The sequence below is a fragment of the Orcinus orca genome, chromosome 3, assembly GCF_937001465.1.
Source record: "Orcinus orca chromosome 3, mOrcOrc1.1, whole genome shotgun sequence".
NCBI classification, from domain to species: Eukaryota; Metazoa; Chordata; class Mammalia; order Artiodactyla; family Delphinidae; genus Orcinus; species Orcinus orca.
The window spans coordinates 112,844,982-112,866,535 of record NC_064561.1 but is presented as its reverse complement, the minus strand read 5'-3'; the positions used below and the strand labels follow the sequence as shown (position 1 = coordinate 112,866,535).

At 36.7% G+C, this 21,554-nt stretch overlaps 1 protein-coding gene across 1 annotated transcript in view; it reads left to right on the top strand.

The window, feature by feature from the left end:
* The window catches only part of ADGRV1 (adhesion G protein-coupled receptor V1), a 524,493-nt gene that overhangs the window by 111,335 nt on the left and 391,604 nt on the right, over positions 1 to 21,554 (top strand). Inside the window, exons 39-50 of the mRNA XM_004263660.2 lie at positions 2,231 to 2,309; positions 2,414 to 2,552; positions 3,198 to 3,339; positions 4,360 to 4,622; positions 6,734 to 6,909; positions 7,720 to 7,844; positions 10,518 to 10,675; positions 10,766 to 10,912; positions 11,241 to 11,348; positions 14,427 to 14,691; positions 15,440 to 15,562; positions 21,285 to 21,507. Of these exons, the coding sequence (XP_004263708.1) occupies positions 2,231 to 2,309; positions 2,414 to 2,552; positions 3,198 to 3,339; positions 4,360 to 4,622; positions 6,734 to 6,909; positions 7,720 to 7,844; positions 10,518 to 10,675; positions 10,766 to 10,912; positions 11,241 to 11,348; positions 14,427 to 14,691; positions 15,440 to 15,562; positions 21,285 to 21,507 (1,948 nt within the window). The remainder of the gene's footprint in view (positions 1 to 2,230; positions 2,310 to 2,413; positions 2,553 to 3,197; positions 3,340 to 4,359; positions 4,623 to 6,733; positions 6,910 to 7,719; positions 7,845 to 10,517; positions 10,676 to 10,765; positions 10,913 to 11,240; positions 11,349 to 14,426; positions 14,692 to 15,439; positions 15,563 to 21,284; positions 21,508 to 21,554) is intronic.

The following is a 21,554-nucleotide window of genomic DNA, read 5'->3' as shown; positions in this document are numbered from 1 at the left end:
CTCACTGATACGGTTTTTTTTTTTTTTACATCTTTATGGGAGTATAATTGCTTTACAATGGTGTGTTAGTTTCTGCTTTATAACACAGTGAATCAGCTATACATATACATACATCCCCATATCTCCTCCGTCTTGCATCTCCCTCCCACCCTCCCTATCCCACCCTTCTAGGTGGTCACAAAGCAACGAGCTGATCTCCCTGTGCTATGGGGCTGCTTCCCACTAGCTATCTATTTTACATTTGGTAGTATATATAAGTCCATGCCACTCTCTCATTTCGTCCCAGCTTACCCTTCCCCCTTCCCGTGTCCTCAGGTCCATTCTCTACATCTGCGTCTTTATTCCTGTCCTGCTGCTCGGTTCTTCAGAACCACTTTTTTTTTTTTTTAGATTCCATATATATGTTAGCATACGGTATTTGTTTTTCTTTTTCTGACTTACTTCACTCTGTATGACAGTCTCTAGGCCCATCCACCTCACTAAAAATAACTCAATTTTGTTTTTTTTTAAGGCTGAGTAATATTCCATTGTATATATGTGCCACATCTTCTTTAACTGATAGGGTTTTGATATTAGTCTGTAAGCAATTGATTTATTATGATCTCTGTGTAGTCAAACCTCTCTGCTAATGATAATCTGTATTTGCAGCCACTCCCCAGTGCTAGCATCACTGCCTCAGCTCCGCCTCGGATCATCAGGCATTAGATTCTCACAAGGAGCGCGCAACCTATATCCCTCGCATGTGCAGTTTATAGTAGGGCTTGCGCTCCTATGAGAATCTAATGCTGCTGCTGATCTGACAGGAGGCGGAGCTCAGGCGGTAATGCGAGCGATGGTGAGCGGCTGTAAATACAGATGAAGCTTCACTCGCTTACCTGCCTGCCGCTCACCTCCTGCTATGTGGCCTGGTTCCTAACAGGCCACGGACTGCTACTAGTCTGTGGCCTGGGGGTTGGGGACCCCTGGGTTAGAAGGTGCTCTGGGCAGAGGGAAAATTAGTCTGAGTTAAAGGGGGAGAAGCATGGCCCAGAGCAGGGGCCTGAGGAATGGGAGTTCCTCACTCACTTCTGAGGCTCAGTATGACAACTTTGAAAATAGCAAAAGGGAATAATCAGTTTTTAACATATTATTATATTATTACTTGGAAAGTTTCCATTTTTATGCAAAAGATATATATGATTCCAACAACTAGGCTGTTTACATCAAGCAATTATTACCAAGTTAATTACTGTTCACACTAAGAAAACTGACAGAGTACATCATATTTCCTTACACTCAGAGGTAATTTGAATAGTTTAACTTTTGATAAGTGCTTTCTAATGCTCCTGTTTCAAGTGCTTTGTATATTAGTACCATTATTCCTTATGTTTGCCCATTTTATAGATGGGGGAGCTGAGCTAAGTGCCATGCCGAGGTCAAACAGCTAAGAACTGGTGGAGCTGGGCTTGTGCTCTGTAGCTTCTAGCTTGATGGGCACAAATCCTGATTTTATATTCTTTCTTCAACATTGTTGATCCCTTCACTCAGAGAGAATTCCACTTTCCTTACCCATTCTTCACCCAGACAGCTGTCATACGTATCGGAGAGTAAGGTGGACCTTCTGAAATTTAAAAGATAAAGGATGAACATATTAAAGAACAGAACAAAACAGTAACAGGGTTAGTTACTATTTCAAGATTGAATAATGGATATTGGTAACATACTGAGCTTGGTGGACAGAATACAGAATAAAAAGGGATAAGAGAAATCTACTTTAAGCTTAGTCTTTATTCCACCTAACCTTCCCCCATCTTTCCTACCTTCTCAACTTCTGTTTGTATCCCTGTATCTCTCTGTCTCATTTTCACACCTGTATTTTTCTCTGCAGCACGTCCTGCCTTTCTCTTCCCATTTTTTCCCTCCTCTTTCTACTCCTTGCAACTATCCCCATTTTCCTTTCCTCTTGAAATGGATTAAAATAATAGAAATTAACCGTAACTTCAGTTGCTTATTTTATACTGTTCTCAGTTGATTAGATTTCTGTAAGTCAGTGGTTCTTGTTAGCAGAAGTTTCCTCATTCACATGTTATTAAGTATTTATGTCTTATTTTCTTAAACATCTTTTGAGTAATGTTGGCAATACCTCTATGTTAGGAATTATATAATACCAAAGGTCTTTAAATTCTATATCAACGAATTCTCTTTTTAACTACTTACATTTATTTAAAGGTATGTTTCTGTGCTTTTTCAGATTCAGAGGGCTTGACTGCACAAATTATTATTGATGCCAATGACGGTGCTCGAGGCATGATTGAGTGGCAACAGAGCAGGTAAACCGAAGCCTGCGTAAGAGCCCTTTTCTGAGTTTCAGATTCTCTACTATCTACTGAATAAAAGCTTATAAGGAAAAATGAATGTATTCTTTTTATTATAGATTTGAAGTAAACGAAACCCAAAGAAGTTTAACATTGGTAGCCCAGAGGAGCAAAGGGACTCTTGGCCACGTTTCCTTGTTTGTGTATGCCCAGAATTTGGAAGCACAGCTGGGGCTGGATTACGTCTTTACCGCAATGGTGAACTCATTGAGAATTATAGTGATTTAGGCCCTGTAAATAAGTTAATCTTGAAATAATAAACTACTGTATATTCCATAGTAAATTAGGTCAGAAGATTTCCACATGGTGGAATAGCTCTCTTCACTATTTTGGTAAATTCTATAAATTAAACTTTCAGTACTGTTTTAAAGATTCTTATGTATTTCACTTCATTCATTATTTTATTGTAATATTTGATACCCACTTCTTATTAATATACTACCTTATTGCAGTATTTGATACTGGAGAACACACATTATTGTGTTACACAATTTATATCATTAGATGACCTTTCCAGAGTGTTTCTTAACGCTTCTTGAAAATGTTAACTCTTCCATTTCTTTGTTTTACTTTACCGAAACACCTTTAGTGTTTGAAAATGTTTATCTTGTCTCTTCGTGCCTTTTACTGCTTAGTCAAATGTTTCCTTTCTTCCTCCACAACTTCTACTTTTTAAACTTAATATTGTCAGTTTAAATAAAAAGAGGTCATGAAAAAGTAAGGGAAAAATCCTGTAAATAGGTTAGTTCACATTCAAAAGTATATTGTATTTATTTCCAAACATTTAAAAAAAACTCAGAGTGTATTTAAATATAATACTGCTACTTTTACTTTTTTGACCAGATTCTTCATTTTGCTAATGGAGAAAGGTATAAACATGTTGACATCATGATTCTTGATGATGACATTCCGGAAGGAGATGAAGCATTTCAGCTGATTTTAACAAATCCTTCTCCTGGACTGGAGCTGGGGGAAAATATAATAGGTAGTTGATGATTTCTTATACACAGCTCCTTTTCACCCCTTCACTCCTGAGTGAGCCACAGGCTATGGGTGATGCACTGACACCATCCGCCGCAGTCACACATTAGCATTTTACAATTTTTTTCATGTAGGTCTTTTTTACTTTGATTGCTAGGTATTGTTGCTATTATGAACGAGGTCCATTTTTATTATATTTTTTAATGGTTATTCCTGATATACAGAGGTGTTACAATAATCTTTTTGAATGCATGCTCCAAAGCAGACTTCCTAGCTGTGAGTGCCAGTACTGCCACATCTAACTTGTGAATTTCCACAGATTGCCTGTCTGTGCTTCAATCATCAGTTCTTAAAATGAGAATGATAATATAAACAACCCCACAGGGTTATTGTGAGAATTAAATGAGTTAATAATATAGGTTAAGCAACTTGTAAGATCTCAGTAGTATTAGTTGTTGTTTCGGCTATTATTATTAACATTATTAGTAGTGGTGGTAGAAAATAGAAAGCTCTTGATTTCTGAATGTTACTCACCTTATATTTTAAACTCTTATAATAGTTCTAATAATGTTTTTCTCTAGTCTTTTCTAAGAAGACAATCATGATGTCTAGAAAATAGTGACAGTCTTGGCAATTCCTTTCCATTGCTTTTATACCTGTTACCGGCCTGTTAGCTCCAGGACGATGCTGAATAGTAGCAGTGATGACAGGTGTCATTGTCTTGTTCTGTTTTTAGTGGCAACCCTTCCAATGTTTCAACATTAAGTTTAATACTTTCTATTGGCTTCTGAGACATATCACTTCATCAGGTTGAGGAAGCTGTCTTTTATTTCAAGTTTACTGAGTGTTTTTATTTATATCATGAGTGAATGTGGAATTTCATTAGATGCCTTTTAAAATTTCTCTTGTTTTTAAGATGATCTAGAAAAGAATTGGCCTGGTTTACAATGAAACATGCACATGCTTCTCACTACTTACAACCCATTTTATTTTCATTTATTGTTTTAATATTTTTATTTGACAGCCTTAATCACTGTCCTTGCTAATGATGATGGCCCTGGAGTTCTAGCCTTTAACAACAGTGAGCACTTTTTCCTACGAGAACCGACAGCTCTCTACATCCAGGAGAGTGTGGCAGTGTTGTACATTGTTCGGGAACCTGCACAGGGACTGTTCGGAACTGTGACAGTTCAGTTCATTGTGACAGAAGTGAATTCTTCAATGGAGTCGAAAGATCTGACTCCTTCCAAAGGCTATATTGTTTTAGAAGAAGGTGTTCGTTTCAAGGTACAGGATGAAACTTTACTGAGAATGAATGATTAATAGTTACAAAATAATTTTCTCTTGGAGGAACACCCTAGATCCTAGAAAGAAAAAAAAAAATCCAGGGGCTTCCCTGGTGGCGCAGTGGTTGAGGGTCCGCCTGCCGATGCAGGGGACACAGGTTCGTGACCCGGTCCAGGAGGATCCCATGTGCCGCGGAGCAGCTGGGCCCGTGAGCCATGGCCGCTGAGCCTTTGCATCCGGAGCCTGTGCTCTGCAACGGGAGAGGCCACAACAGTGAGAGGCCTGAGTACCGGGAAAAAAAAAAAAAAAAAAAAAAATCCAGCTTAGGTGATAGGTAAAGGCGTGATTAGATTACCACGTGAAAGTACTCTAGTGCTGTATTGTTTACATAGAGTGCGACCGGAGAAATTTGTTCCATTAATAGAGTAGTGGAATGTGCAAATAATAAAGAAAATATGCATATTGCTGTTTTAAATGTTAAGTATATTTAAATGGCATACTTCACTTTATATTGTCTATAAATCATAAACTAAAAGAAACTCCAAGCAATTCATTGCAGTTGTTAAGCCATAGCCAGTCATTCTTTTGCCACATTTTCATTAAACAAAATACAACTGCTTCCTTCAGACTGCTTATTTGAGGAGCAAATATCCTATGTAAACAGGAATAGCTTATTGGGGGAAAAATGCTGGATTTGGGATTAATCATAAATGTGAACTATACTTGTAGAAGTTTACCTTCTGACACTTCAATTTCTGTATATTAGTAATTTTTTGTTCCTACTACTAAATTTTATTTTTAAGACACAGTTTAAGTTTAAAATAACTAATTGTATTAGCTTAAGATATTTTTTAAGCCAGCTATATGAAGTATAATTCTAAAATAATATACTTTAAACTATTTCATGTAAAAACAGTCCACCTAATTATTAATTTTATTTATGATCAGTTTGTATAAACTTCAATACATTTTTGAATTCATATTCATTTGCATGTCTACTTTTTTCATGTTTCTGGAAATTTAAAACCTTTAATTGATTTATTCAAGGATGCTTACATCTTGATATAGATAAAAAGAATTCAAATTTGAAGTATTTTATGAATTTGCTATTTTTTTACATTCACATGCCTTTTAAAAAAAGTTTTAAATTTTATTTCATTTAATTTTTTGTATATTTTAAATTTATTATATTTCTATTGTGTTTTATTCTTAAAAGACTCTTTTTCAAAGTGTGTTTAAAGACCTTTCAGTTCATTAGGCAAATTAAATTTTAGAGCAAATTGGATTAAATCAATTTTTCTCTCACCCACATAATTATCTTTTTCTCCACATGTTTTTATTCTGAGGCATAAACAGTAAAATATAAAAATCTTAAGCGTATGGCTCAGTGACTTTAAAAATATGTATACACCAGTGTAACAACCACTTGGATTAGTATATTAAACATTAAACAAACCATCACACAGAAGTTTCCTTCTTGTCCCTTACCCTCCCCAGAGGAAAGTGCTTTCTGGTTTCTGTCACTGAAGACTCATTTGCTAATTCTTGAACTTCTTATAAATAGAACCATACAGTATGTATTCTTTTTATGTCTGACTTCTTTTGGTCAACATCATTTTTGGTTGCACACATGAGTAGTTGGTTCTTTTTTTATTGCTCAGTAGCATTTCATTGAATAGACCACTGTTTGTTTATCCATTCTTCTGTTGATAAACATGTGGGTTGTTTCTGATTTGTACCTGCTGTGGCTATAACTGCTTTTTAAGAGTGAATTCTAGGCTAGAAAGAGACTTAATGCAGTTACATAGCCAGGGCAGGATAAAGAAGTAGCAAAAATGAAGATCTAAATTTAATTTTTTAATCTCAGTGATGTTTTCAAATGCCATAGATTTTATTTTTAGACATTTCAGTTAGACTGTGTCACAGTGTTGATAATCTTGAAAGTTGTAACTTGAAACAGTTGTAACTGTTACTTTATGAGGATCAGTATTAAAGTAAAAAAGAGGAACTGTTTTCCAAAAATACTACTTTGTTGTCATAAATGTTTAGCAAATTACTCTGTATGTGTGTTGCTGAATTCTAGTAACTTTATCTTTTGATTGTGTTTTCAGGCCCTACACATATCAGCCATATTGGACACGGAACCAGAGATGGATGAGCATTTTGTCTGTACCTTGTTTAATCCGACTGGAGGTGCTAGACTAGGGGCCCGTGTTCAAACCCTGATAACAGTTTTGCAAAACCAGGCCCCTTTGGGGCTATTCAGTATCTCTGCAGTTGCAAATAGGTATAATTTATTCGTAAGGAAATTGTCACTTCTGAAGCTAAGTAGGAAGTAACTTTTGACGTAAAGAAAATGCAGAAGAAAACTGATCTCTGACTCTCGTAATGGGGACTTTTAAAATGAGCTCTAGCAGATAGATCGAGAGAGGCCGTATGCCCTCTCATAACAGGGAGCATCAAAAACCTAATCATGTGCTGTGCAATGGTGTCATTAGAATTCTTATTTTCTCAGAATCCACACTTTCAGGTAAAAGCACTATTTTGTGTTTTCAGTAATAATCAAAAGCAAGAAATAGTTTAACTTATATTTAGCTGCTCAAACCAAATGAATGACTCTTCAAACATATATTAACATGATTTTAGTTAAAAAATTCCCTCTGGAAATTGACAAATATTTGTGTTTTTTTATATCTTAGAAATATTCTAATAGATCTAGTTTTATTAATATGTCAAGAATTTCCTGATTCATTTTTCCTCTGTAAAATGTTTTTAGTTTATGTGAGAAGAAACTTAAGAATGACAAAGCTTTATTTATTTTAGAATATGTAGGGTGAAGTTACTGAAGTTACTGACCCTCAGTATTTTCTTACTATCATAAGTATCAGATAATAGTGCTTTTTAAATGTCTTCATAAATGAATATTTTTGAGCTCTAGAGTCTAGCCTTCCTCCTGTATAAAATTTGTGGATGGATGTCACCTTGACTTGCGTAAATTTAAAAGTGTATTAAATATATACTAGCAAAGTGATGTAGGTATTTAACGTGTAGAAATTACATGCTTTTTCTGCTTTCTGCAACTGTTTGTTTCTTTTAGAGCCACCTCTATAGACACTGAAGAAGCCAACAGGACTGTATATTTAAATGTGTCACGTACTAATGGCATTGATTTAGCTGTGAGTGTGGAGTGGGAGACAGTTTCTGAAACAGCCTTTGGCATGAGTACGTTTAGTTTCTTATAAAAACAAAATTCTATAACCAAGAAAGATTGCATGTATAAGATTTACATTTTCCCCCATGAATTGTATCTTACAGATCTGTTGAAAATGGAGAACAGATATCTAATTCTTTTACTGCATTCACAGATATTTATTGAATGCCTGTCCTGTGACAGGCATGGTACTGAACTCATGGAACTTAGAATTTAGGGGGAGACAGAAATAAATAAGTAAAAATCAATGTGTAGTTTGAGTATAATAAATGTTTTAAAGGTGAAGTTCTAAGTGTTGTGAGAACATCAAGGAATGCCTCTGAGGGGAATCATCGTTTGAACTAAGACTTAATGATGAGTAGGGATTATGCAAAGACTTGAGTTGGAGGAACATAGAAGAGAAAGCGGGAAGCTATCAAGGCTATCAAGGCAGAAGTCTAGAGCGTATAAGTGAAGAACTGAAGAGTGGGCACTGGGTTTAGAAATAAGGGGGAGTGCTGAGTTTGGAGAGCTAGATAAGACTAGATCATTCAAGAACTTGAAGAATATATCACGTACATTAGTCCTTATCTTAGGGTTATGGAAAGTCTCTGAGTGGTCTAGGCATGAGGGAGGTTTCCCCATGTATAGATGTGGGGTGGTCTGATCACATTTGCACTTTGAAGGTATCATTCTTGGTGCCAGGTAAAGAATGGATTGGCACAGGAGAAATTAGAGGATGAAGGGAGACAAACAAAAGGGCAACAGATGATGGTAGCTTGGACTGGGTGATGGACTGGATGTGAAGAAGGTACCTGAGATGACTCTTACGTTTCTAGTTTCTGCAGTTGGATGGAGATTCATGCCGTTCAGTAAGAAAGGGAGTGCCTAATGGAAACAAGGTGTTACTTTGGTGAGGGGAGTAAAATATTTGAATTTGAGTTAACTTTTTAGAAGATATTTCTCTAGACTCAAAAGAAGATCTCTGCTGGAGAGAGAAATTCGGAAACCTTCAGCAGGCATTTTGTTTTTAAGTCATGGAAGTTGACGTAAAAACCTGGAAAGCGAGGATGAAGATAGAGAGGGAAGAGGACTCAGACTGAGTCAAATTGAATGACTAGGGAGAGGAGAAGGGGACTTCAGAGACCTGGTGAGAAACCCAGGGGAATGCAGGATTGCAGGCAGCAGTGAAAGAGCGTTTTAAAAGAAAGGAGTGGTAAATCGTGTCAATTGCTGGTGAGAAGTCCAGTAAGATGAGAACTGAAAAAAATACTCATTGTCATTAGCAATGTAGAAGACATAAAATCACAAGAGCTATTTGTATAGAGGGATGTGGACCGAATAACATTTTGAGTGGAAGTGAGAGAATGCAGGCCTCAAATATGTACAACTAGTTCAAGAAGTTTGGCTGAGAAGGGTAGGATCTAGTAAGAGTAGTGATGGGGTGTAGGAGTCAGGGTTTTTGTTTGTGTAGTTTGAAGAGACCTAAGCATGTGTAAATGCTGATGGAAAAAGCCTGGTAAGTAGAGAAGGACTGAATATTTAGAAGAGAAGGGATAATTAATAGTGGGACAATGACCTGGAAGCCAGGAAGAGATGGGATCTAAAAAAGAAAGATTATGGTTTCTAATTCAGAGTTATCTCATCATAGTTTGGGCTCTGCATGTGTTTTGTGGAAGTGCTTGTGGGAGTATGTGTTGGAGGTTCTTAAATGTCAGCAAGCATTGTTTATTCTTCATTCACCATCTTCTGGAATTACGGTAGGGCAGGATTTGACCATGTGGTCGACTTCAGTGCAAAACATTCAGACTCTTAATGCAAAAGCTGTAGTGTGCCTTTAAAAGGTGGCAAAGCAGGAATCTAAAATATTGGATTTCTAGGAAAGGATATCACCAATGGATAGTACATAAAAGACACTGACATTATGACTTCATCAACTGGTAATCTAAAAATGATCAATAATTTACAAGGAGCCTAGGTTTCAACTTTGACATTTGTTCTTGGTGCATCATGTTCACACCATTAACTAAAGTTTAAAAAGAACTAACTTTCTATGGGAAACTGTCATGATAATAGGACACACAAGGTGTTTTAAAGGTATTCTTCATTAAGCAGGAATTTTTTGTTTCTGTCTTTGTTTAGTTGTAGCACAGAATTTTAGGACATGTACCTGTTATAGCAGGCTGATAAAACTTGATAGCTGCTTGTAGTAGGTGAATCTTTTGGCATTCTTAAAATATACAACATGTAAAGTTAGAAATCATTGGATGGGGATAGCTTCAAATTAATAGTGTAAGTTTTAAAAACCTATCATTTAGCATGTTTCCATAAAAGGTGTTTATTATTTCTAAATTTCTCTGTTATATTTTCATCATCTTTATGAAAGCTGTTAAAAATCATACTGAACATATTTCCTTTTAAAGTATAAATTCAGTATTTATTTATAAATATACCCTGGAAAAGTCTTTGTGGGTTTAGAGCACAGTGTTAACAATTTTTCTTGTCTTTGGGTATTGATATTTTTAGTTACTATCTATTTTGACGTTCTCTAGTTTGTCTCTTCTCTTTCTCATACACATACACTTACCATGGAAGCATTTTCACTTCTAGTAACAAACTCACTAGTTTCACTATTTAAACAATAAACAGAATAGATAAAGTTTGAGAGGATTTTACAGAAGCAAATCACGATTTATGTTTTTCAGGGGGAATGGATGTTAAGTTTTCTATATTTCAAAGTTTTTTGGATGCATCGGCTTCTGGCTGGTGTTTCTTTACTTTGGAAGATTCAGTATATGGTATAATGTTAAGAAAATTGTCTTCTACTGTTTACCGATGGCAAGGGATTTTTGTTCCACTTGAGGTAAACATCACTTATTTTATGGTACACAAACTATAATGTACATATAGATTTTGGATGCCCCGTGAATTACTGTTACTCCTTGTTTCCTAGGATTTACATATAGAAAATCCTAAAACTTGTGAGGCCTTTAATATGGGTCTTTCCCCCTACATTGTGATTACTCATGAAGAAAGAAATGAAGAAAAGCCTTCTGTTAACAGTGTGTATACATTCACATCTGGATTCAAATTATTCCTGGTAAAAAAACACTTTTTTTTGTAGATTACTTTATTTAAAAGAAAAATCAGATCCTTGAGATTGAGCTAAATAGAAGATAGTGTATGTTCTATGTTAATGTGATAAGGGGTTTTTGGCAAATTGATACACATTTTAGCAAGGTGTCTTAATCCAGGGATATTTTGGTCTTTCTTGAAATGACATCTGGATATGCATACCTGGGGATCAGAATGATTTTTCAAGTTTTGAACTTCAAATATTTACTCAGACTATTAACTGTAATTCAGAGCTTTTCTTAGTTAAATTTTCCTTTAAATTTTTTATTCTCACTGTTCTGTCTTCCTTGCAGGTACAAACAATCACTATTTCAGAAAGTTCTCAAGTAAGATATTTTACTTCAGACAGTCAAGATTATGTAATTGTTGCAAGTCAAAGTGATGATTCTGCATTAACTCAGGTTTGATTCTTTTAAAATGAATTTTTTTAATGCCATAATTGAAACACATCAAAGATGTAGTCTGTAGGTTTAGTATAAAAGAAAACCATAATTTGATTATGGTAACGTAGTAAAAAGAATATAGATATTGATTAGTCATAGTTAATTTTTAAATGATAGAGTTTTGAATATTATATTGTCTTCAAGAACCAGAGCAAGTATAATAATAAGCATGAACATTTAATTACATTTTAATTGCATTGGAAAACTTGGAGAAAAATCACACAGCTGGATAGATGGTATCACTAAAAATTCATGATTAACATTGCCAGATGGACACACAACGTCACTCCAGAAATCCCGTATTTCTCTAGTAAACTATATCACAGTGTCTTAATAATATTTATTTGATAATTTTCGTCACTTCTCAGATTCCCATACCTGCTTCTCATCTCTTCACTTTCAGCTCATGACTTTGTTGAAATGAAAGCTACCAGAAAGATTACTCATCTTCCCAACAGCAAATTCAGAAACTGTCTTGAAAACCAGTCTTATTCCTGCCTCCTGTTACAATGGCAGAAGTGTTTCTTCTATAAAAGACAGGCGCCTAACATAGGCTCCCCTCTTGCCTTCATAAGGGTCAGTTATTCCCTCTAGTGCCACCGTAACTAGCATCTCTCTCTCTCTCTAGGATTATTACAGTCAGCATAAATGCAGGATTTCCAAGCTTAAAAAGTGATTTCTCTTCTGATCTTATCCCCCTTTTCTTCCTGCTTCATTTCTTTTATCCCCTCTATATTTATACCTTGAAAGAATTTTCTACTTGCTTTGCAAACTTCTTCATGGTCACCAGTGACAGCTGGGTTGCAAATACAGTGGGTGTTTTTTTCTGTCATTATTTTGCATTGCTTCCCATCTGCACTTGACAGTCACCTCATCCTCAAATTTAAACCATCTCTTCTCTTGATTTTTGAACTACCACACAGATTTTCATTCTTTCTTTCTGTGTCTCCTTCTCAGTCTCCAATGCCACTTCCTTCTCCCTTTTCTGAACTTAGATATCTTGAAGTTTTTCAGGTTCAGTTTTGGTTCACATTTCTTTTTTCTTTCTCTTCACTCACTCTGAGTACTTTTATCAGTCCTATGGCTTTAAATATCAACTATAGGCTGTCTTCCAAATTTATCAGTAGTCTTTCCTGTGTACTCTAGATTTTGTGTCTAACTGCCTGTTGGCATGTACACATAAATATGTTCTAGGTATCTAAGATTTAACATATCTCAAATTAAACTGTAGATTTTCTCTATGAAACTTGTTTCAAGTGTTTGCTTTCATCTCGGGAAATAGTAACCTCATAAATTCAGTTGCTTGAGATAGAGTGCTGGGTTGTATCTTTTTTAAAAAATATTTATTTATTTATGTTTGGCTGCGTTGGGCCTTTGTTGTTGCTTCGCGCGGGCTTTCTCTAGTTGAGGTGAGCCGGAGCTACTCTTTGTTGCAGTGCACGGGCTTCTCATTGCAGTGGCTTCTCTTGTTGCGGAGCACAGGCTATGGGCGTGCAGGCTTCAGTAGTTGCAGCACGCGCACTCAGTAGTTGTGGCTCGCGGGCTCTAGGGCACAGGCTCAGTAGTTGGCGGCGCACGGGCTTAGTTGCTCCACGGCATGTGGGATCTTCCCGGACTAGGGATCGAACCCATGTCCCCTGTATTGGCAGGAGGATTCTTAACCACTGTGCCACCAGGGAAGTCCATAACTTTCTTGATTTCTGCTGATTATTCATTCCCATCTAATTTATTATTAAATGTTTTTGATTATATCTCCTGATACTATTTTGAGTACAGATGTTTCTTTCCATCTCTGCTTCTTCTTCCCTAATCTAGGTCCCCATCACTTCTCACCGTGCTAGTAGAATAGTCTCCTAGCTGGTCTCCAAAATTCTCTGATCTCCTCAGATCCATGTTTCAAGTAGCTGGAGTAGTCTTTTAAAAATATTAATTCATGTTGCTCCTCATTTTGAAATTATTCAATGATTTCCAATTATGTTTGGAATAACTTCTAAATTATTTAATATGGACTGTAAATAAGGTAACCATATGTCCTTATTTGCCCACCACAGTGCTGGGTTGTGCCTGTTGTCCTACAATGATTAAGACTGTCTCTTTCACTCTCTAAAGCATCCCTGTGTTAAATTATATGGCACCTTAACAAAAGGTACCTCTCCAGTATTATCTTCATTCCCCCAGTGCTGTCAACTGCATTCTAGCTGCACCAGTCTTCATTCAGGTTATGACAAACTTTTTCTGCATTAGAAACTTTGTCATGTCATTCTTTCTAATTTTATTTCTTAGGACATTCATAATTCTCTATCATACCTTCCTAATTGTTGAGTACTTGTCTCAGTTTAGTAGTCATACATTTATTTAATGATTGATGTATTTATTGTTTGCCTTTCCCTAGTAGTTAATAAGATCCATAAAGGAAGAAGGGATTCTGTCCCTTACTTCTTGCATAATGCTTGGCTTATATAAGATTCCCAGTTTTTACTGAATAAATATAATTCTTTGTGAAATTGACCGGATGGCGTAAGAAATTAGGTAGATTCAGGGTTTGCTTTCAGTTTAAAATACATGAACACTCACCTGAAACCTTGTATGCAGTGCCACCTTCAGGACTGAAAAGTTTAGGTGTTTTTCTTTATATTCTATTGCTTGAGCAGTGGGTAATGATAATACAGCATTAGAAAATTTCTTATCTCACTCTGAATTTTTCATATTTAAATAAATTTTCTCCTATTTTTGGCTTCCCCTTCTCCTGCTGTCACCCACCCCTGCCCAGATGTATATTTGAAATTGATTTATTTTCAAATAACTTCTCTTTCACTCTCTGTGTGTGTACTCAGGCACACACACATACACACACAGATAGATAAAAAGAGGGAGAGAGCAAAGAGAGAGGATCAGTTTTGATATTTTCTCATTTATGAAAGTATCTTTCCTAACTAAGTTAAGGGGTCTAGGAGAGTAAACATGTGATATTGGCTAAATTCTCACAAGTGCTGAATTCCTAGTCATGAGTGTTTTGTGTCTGAACATTCCCTGTAGGTCTTCAGATGGAACGGAGGAAGCTTTGTGTTGCATCAGACACTCCGTGTCCGAGGTGTGCTGAGCATGGCCTCATTCACCAGAGGAGGTGCTATGTTCTTAGCCATTTCCCAGGCTAATGTCAGGTCAAACTCCCTTTTACTCAGGTGGTCTGGAAATGAGTTTATTAACTTTCAAGAAGTTCCCATCAGTGGAACAACACAAGTTGAAGCCTTGACTTCAGGCGATGATATTTACTTAATTTTTGCCAAAACTGTTTTTCCAGGTAAGATGATTTAGTGTTTGCAATGCATACATAGCTGTTATCGAAATTATCTTCCATTCTTTTTATGTTCATCTGAAAATGCTCTTGTAATAATTTTTTAGCTAATCCATAGTATGTTTCTTGATGGATCTAAGTATTGATTGTCAGCTAACAGATGGATTTTGGGAAAAAAGAAAAACATTTTAAGTGTTATGTCCATAACCTGTGGGTGTTCTAAACCACTACTTTAAAGATATTAAAATAAAATTGGGGATGGGTGGGTAAAGTAGAAAGAATTATGAAGATTTTACACCCAAGGTACAAACAGGTAACTTTTTATATGGCTGTACTTGGGATGCCGTGGATAATCTGTAGTGGTAATAAATAGTGCCAAGCAACATTCAATAAGACCATTTAAAAATGTTCTCTGAATACAAATATGCTTTTTTCTGCTTAGTAGGACTTTCATAGGTAAAATTTCAACATTTCTGAAAAATAAAACATTTGTTACTATTCTTTTTTTTGGTATCAGATCATGGTTAATGGTTAAACCATGTATCAATATATACTTCATGTGGTAAATGCAAGAAGACTTTTAAAGTGTTTCCTACTAAATTGTATTTTTGTTTAATTGAATGAATTCTGAGAAATGTCCTAAATTTGTTTCTTTAATTAAGTTTAATATTTTTATTATAGTTTTATTGTGTAATTTTGTCATTTTTTTCTGTAACTTTTGCCTTCAGATTTGCCTTTTATTCTGTTATTGTAGGAGATCAGAATTCAATTGAAATTTTCATATGGGAGGGAGGACAGTCTTCTTTCAGATATTTTCAATCCCTGGATTTTGCTACTGTTAATAAGATCCACTTCTTCACACCAGCCTCAGGAATAGGTAAGGGTATTTAAAAAAAAAAAATTTATTTATTTATTTTTGGTTGCATTGGGTCTTTGTTGCTGTGCACGGGCTTTCTCTAGTTGCGGTGAGTGGGGGCTACTCTTCGTTGCGATGTGCAGGCTTCTCATTGCGGTGGCTTCTCTTGTTGTGGGGCACGGGTTCTAGGCATGCGGGCTTTAGTAGTTGTGGCTCGTGGGCTCTAGAGCGCAGGCTCAGTAGTTGTGGCACACGGGCTTAGTGGCTCCGCGGCATGTGGGATCTTCCCGGACCAGGTCTCGACCCCGTGTTCCCTGCATTGGCAGGCAGATTCTTAACCTCTGCGCCACCAGGGAAGCCCTCATACATTTTAATTTTAAAAACAAAACCTTTTGTAAGAAGAGTTTTCATTGCTTTTTTGTTTTTGCAGATCTCTTTAATGTCTGGTTTAATAGTTTGATTCTCATGTTTGCATCTGTAATTCAGCCTTTTTCAATAATAGTCATCTGGCCTCTGGAAGATCCCACTGTGCACTCATGAGAGAAGGAGAGTGAAGTAGACAAACAGCATCTTAGTATTATTAGGGAAACAGTTTTGACCTCACAGAACCTCTTGGAGGGTCTCATGGACTCTTAAAGGTCCTTGGACTCACTCTGAGCATTACTGAGGTAGAGAAATCCTTGAAGGCATTTCAAAGGCAGGTGATGATCCAAGGCGTGTTTTTCAACTCCACTTAGCTTCAGTGTGTAGAACATGCTGGGTGCAGTTTGCAGCTGTCTGGGCAAGAGCAATGGAGAAGGCTTTGTGTGTGGTTAGAGGTGAGGGACTGAAATCAGGAGGACATTAGTAAGAGGACATGTTGATGCATGGGGGTAGTTCAATTCACAAAAGTTAAAAATCTACAGAGGAAGTGCTGTTGAGAAGAGTAGAGGATTTTGCACAAATACAGGAATCTCTATTCTTGGGTTTTTCTCTCAGGTGCCGCACTGCTGCTTTCTCTATCAGGTGTTATATACTTTAGTCACCTTCAGTCATCTCAACTGCTGACCAGGACTCAGAGGTTATTTACCTCATTTTTCATAGTAGATTGTTTATCTCATTGTACTTTGCTTCCATGTGTCCTACTCTCCCCTCCTTACCCTGCGTCCTCCCAGATGTTCATGCCATGTGCTCCCCTCGCTCTGGACTCTTATATCATTTTCCAGCCTCTACCCCAGGTTTACTCTGCTGACAGTCCTGTGTCTGTCTCTGCTCTGCTCTGCTCATCCTCTTCTTAAATAACTTCCCTTTACATTGTCAGCCTCTGACAGGCCATATAAACCTGTGATGTTACCCTGTGATTTCCAACTCTGTGACTTTCTTATCATTCACTCAACAATTGATTTACTGAATAAATTATGTATCCTTCATCATGTATTTGTTTAGCTTTTGTTTACTTGTCCTTTAATTTTGTGCCTTTATCATTTTTGCTTTCCTTATACCTCAGGTTTTCAAGTGGACTAACTATATCTACTTGAGTCACTTATTATGATTCAAAATAGTTGCTTAATGAATGTTTTTAAGGATGAAGAGTGCTGCCTGAATGGGCCATTAATTGAAGTTATAGAATTCTCTTTAAAGGCTTAAAAAAATAGAATAGGCACTCTTTCTAAAAGAATTTGTGAAAAATTCTGCCAAAGGCTTGTTCCCTTTATTTCTTTTGTTTCTGTGACTTGAGGATGTAGAAATATGAAAAGATGGTAGGTAATTATTTAGAATGGCTTATTATAGATCCCCTGAAAGCTGAAATTATGCATTAAATAATATTCAAGGACTTTCTTATTTTGAATGTGTCAAATATTTTATTAAATGTATTAGATTAGAGCCATGACTGTGAGGCTTACATATTTATTCTGGTTAATGGCTTGACAGAGATTATTGGGTAGTGACTGAATTCTTTAAATGACAGAGGAAGAATGAATATGACAGAGACTGCAAAGACATATAAACCTAGCTTCCCCTTCTCCCTTTTCTCCTTCATTATTTAATAGATATTTCTTAGTGCCAGTTATGTGCCCAGCACAGTGGTAGACCCCAAGGAAAAAAGGGTAAGCAAAATCAGGTATAGCCCTTGCCCTGAAGAAGTTTAACATCTAATAGGGAAGAAGGCCATTATATATAATCACACAAGTAAGTTTTTAGGTACAAACAGATAACTACTATGAAAGAATAAAGTACTTGCATAACACGAAATGGAGGGGAGATGAATGACCTGGTCTGAGGGATGCCCAGAAAGCTTTCTTAAGGAAGAAACATTTAATTGTGGACTATAGGATGAGTAGGAGTTAATGAGGCAAAGACTTGAGCATGAGGCAACCTCTAGGCACAAGGAGCAGCAGGGGTAAAGAGGTCAGAGTGTGGCAAAGGACCAGGAAGAGGCCAGTGTGGCAGTGAGGGGAGAGTGGTCCAGGGTATAACTGAAGATGTAATCGGATAGGCCAGATAGGGACTTAAAGGACTGTTGTCTTTATCCTGTAAGTATTAGGGTGCCTTTTATGAGAACATAATGAGGAGATGGAAAATAGAAGGGTTCAGAGAGAGAAAGAGAGAGGGAGACAGACACAGAGACAGATATTGTGTGTGAGAGTGAGTGAGTGTTTATATGTGTGTGTGTGTGTGTGTGTGTGTGTTTTAAAAATGGAATGTAGGGCTTCCCTGGTGGCACAGTGGTTGAGAGTCTGCCTGCCAATGCAGGGGACACGGGTTCGTGCCCCAGTCCGGGAAGATCCCACATGCCGCGGAGCGGCTGGGCCTGTGAGCCATGGCCGCTGAGCCTGCGCGTCCGGAGCCTGTGCTCCGCAACGGGAGAGGCCACAACAGTGAGAGGCCCGCGCACCGCAAAGAAAAAAAAAAAAGGAATGTTGACTGCCAATAGGAGAAAAGCTTAGAGGCTGGTAAGAGAAAATGTCTGTAGACAGCTGGAGGCTCTTAGCACAATTCAGACTGAAGATCTCGAATGCTGGAGCTTGGAAAGCGGTAGGTGATACAGGTGCAAAATCAGAGAAGTAGATTAATTCAGAAGCTGTCTCTCAAGTAAAATCCTGGGAGTTGATGATAGATTGCATATGGGGGTAGGTAAGAGTGAATATCAAGGATGAGCCCTAATTTCTACAACTAATGGATGAGTGGTAGTCCCTTAACTATTATGGTGATCACGGGGAGGAAACCAGGCTTTTGGGGGCAGAGATAATGAGTTTTGTTGGGATAATTTGAAATGCCTTTGAGTCTTGATATTTAGATACCAATAAGTGTTACTGGTTGGAGCTTAGAAGAGAAGCCTAGACCACAGCTACACATTTTATACGTACAGAGGGTCATTTTACTACAGACAGAGGTGAAATTGTCTAGAAAGAGACTGTGTAGTATGTATGAGAGAAGGGGGCCTTGAACCAAGTTTTGCTGAATTCTACTTTTTAAAGAGAATATATGATAAAGGAGTCAGGAAAGATGGAAATCTATAGCTAACACATGCTGAATGTTTATTATGTCCAAGGTCCTATTCTAGTCCTTTACTTTATCTCATTTAATCCTCAAAGCTCTGTATGCTGCTGGAAAAATTCACCCGTCCCTCCCTAGTCCCTGAGCACTCTCAGTTTCCTCAAAACGATTACCTTTGGAAATCATGGCCTTTGGAGATTATTTGTATTAATTCATCACTCTCTTCATCCCTGTTTGATCATCCTAAGAAGACCAGGCCCCCTGGGGATAAAGAGACTGTCTTCGCCATGTGGTCTATGCATGCTGTAGACCATATGAGCCCTAACTTCCAGACCAGATGCTCAACTCGCACCTCCCCCAACTCCCCTTCCGTGATGCCCTGTGTATTGTATCTCAAACGTTTGTCAGAATCTTCCCTTCATCTCAGTGCTCTGGAGCTCAGCACTCTCCTGAGGACACTGCTTCTCATGCAGCCCTCTCTGGCTGCTCTGTCTCTTACTGGTTCCTTTTATATTCCCAGATCTCTAAATGTTAGGAATGCTTGCTCTTGCATTTTAGTCATGGAACTTTTCTTTGTCTGTACTCACTTTTTAAATAATATTATCCAGTTTCCTTCCTTTGGGATATTGTTTCTTTTCTTTCTTTTTTTTTTTTTTTAAATAGTTGTGCTGTATGGAAGAGAATTCTGTAATCAGTACTAGTTAAAAATCCTGTTCCCCAGAGTAGATAGAGATTTAGGGAGTTTTTTTTTTCCCCTTATAAATTCCCTGTCTCATATTATCTTGATCAAATATGAATGTCTGTTTTCTGAGAAAGTACTCTCTGCATACATATATGTAGATTTGAGCCCCTACAGGTCCTGCTCTGAATGTCTGATTATCTATTTGCTGCCTTGTCATTCTGATCAGATTGCGAGGAATTGAATAGGGTATATCTCTAAGGGTTAAGATAAATAATCAGTGATGTTCAGAACACTTTAGTTTATGATTTTGGTTAGACTATAGCATCACTTAAACTTGAGAGATGTGATTCGTCTGAGGAATTTGCTCTTTACTGAATGTATATAACTTTATAAAACTTGGTGAAAAATGTTTGATCAGTTTTAAAATGAAAGTTTATTAATAACAATCTTTTTTGATCTTTATTATGTAATAATTACTAAACTGAAATAGTACTTAAATTAATTACCATAAGTAAACATTATCAATAGTTTTTGATATTTAGGAGTAAGGATATGGGATTTTCCATTTCAGCCTATTGGCTAAAATTTTAGAAGAGTCTCATGGTTTCTGGTTCTACATGTTATTTTAATGCCCAGTAAAACTTATTTGATATCTTCAGATTCCAATGTGTTTTTCCAAGTACTGGAATTTGTACGTTTCTCCATGATTTCCTACTTTTCTTCCCAGTTTTAAGTCTGAAGATTGCTTAATGGTATACACAGAGTAGTAAGCCCCCTTCCCCTCCTAATTTCTGCAGATATAAATATATGCCATTGCTTTGAACTATTAAGAGCATGCTTTCCTACTAACATTTCAGAAAGCATTGGCAGAATATACTCTAAGATCATAAGTTTGTTAATATCCTTTGGACACCTTTAAGAATTTATCAGGTGGAAATAAATAAAATGATGAATGCTGTCTCTAATTAATATTCACAAGTTAAATAGAATACAACAATAAACATCCAATGTAGGGGAATAATTAAATATATTTAAAAAATCAACTGTAGATTAGTATCTGTATATTAAAATTATAAATCTGAATGCTGTATAGCAAAATATAAAGCTATATATATGTATAAAATGTATACTATAAATATAACATTAAGCTTTTTAATTAAGATTTTTTGTATTTAGACTGTGTCGATTATGAATTCATATGAATGGTGACTGGAAAGGAAAATATAAAAATGAAACATTTAGTGGTGGGATTATGAGTCTTTTTCACTTTAAAAATATCCTACCATGCTATCCAATAAATAAATGTTAAGATGAATACAAAAGAGTTCAAAATTCATTTCGCTTTTATCATCCAGTGATTTTTTTTTTTTATTAAATGGGTTGTGGGTACACTGTCAGGCTGACTTGTACCTTCCACAGTATTTAAAAATTATTATTTATATCTAGTTATTTCAGAAATTGAATCATATTTAGTTACTGCAGCAATCAAAATGGAACTTTGAGAGGTGGGAGGGTTTTGCTGTGGGGAGCTGGTGAGGTGACATTCACTTTTCATTCTCGCTGCCTTTTCTTTCCTTCCTCTAGTCCACATACTTCTTGTTGGCCAAGCGGTGTCTGCTCTTTACTGCTGGAATTCAGAGCTGAATCAATTCTCTTTTATTCTGGAAGCACCATCTGCTCATGATGCAGCCTCTGTTACAGTAAAGTCCCTTAATTCAAGCAAGCATCTAATTGCTCTTGCGGGAGCCATCCACTCACACACATATGAACTGGCCTATGTCTCGAGCCAGTCTGACTTCATTCCTAGGTAGGTTCAACATTTTATGCTGAATGTCTTTGTCTCACCATAATTTT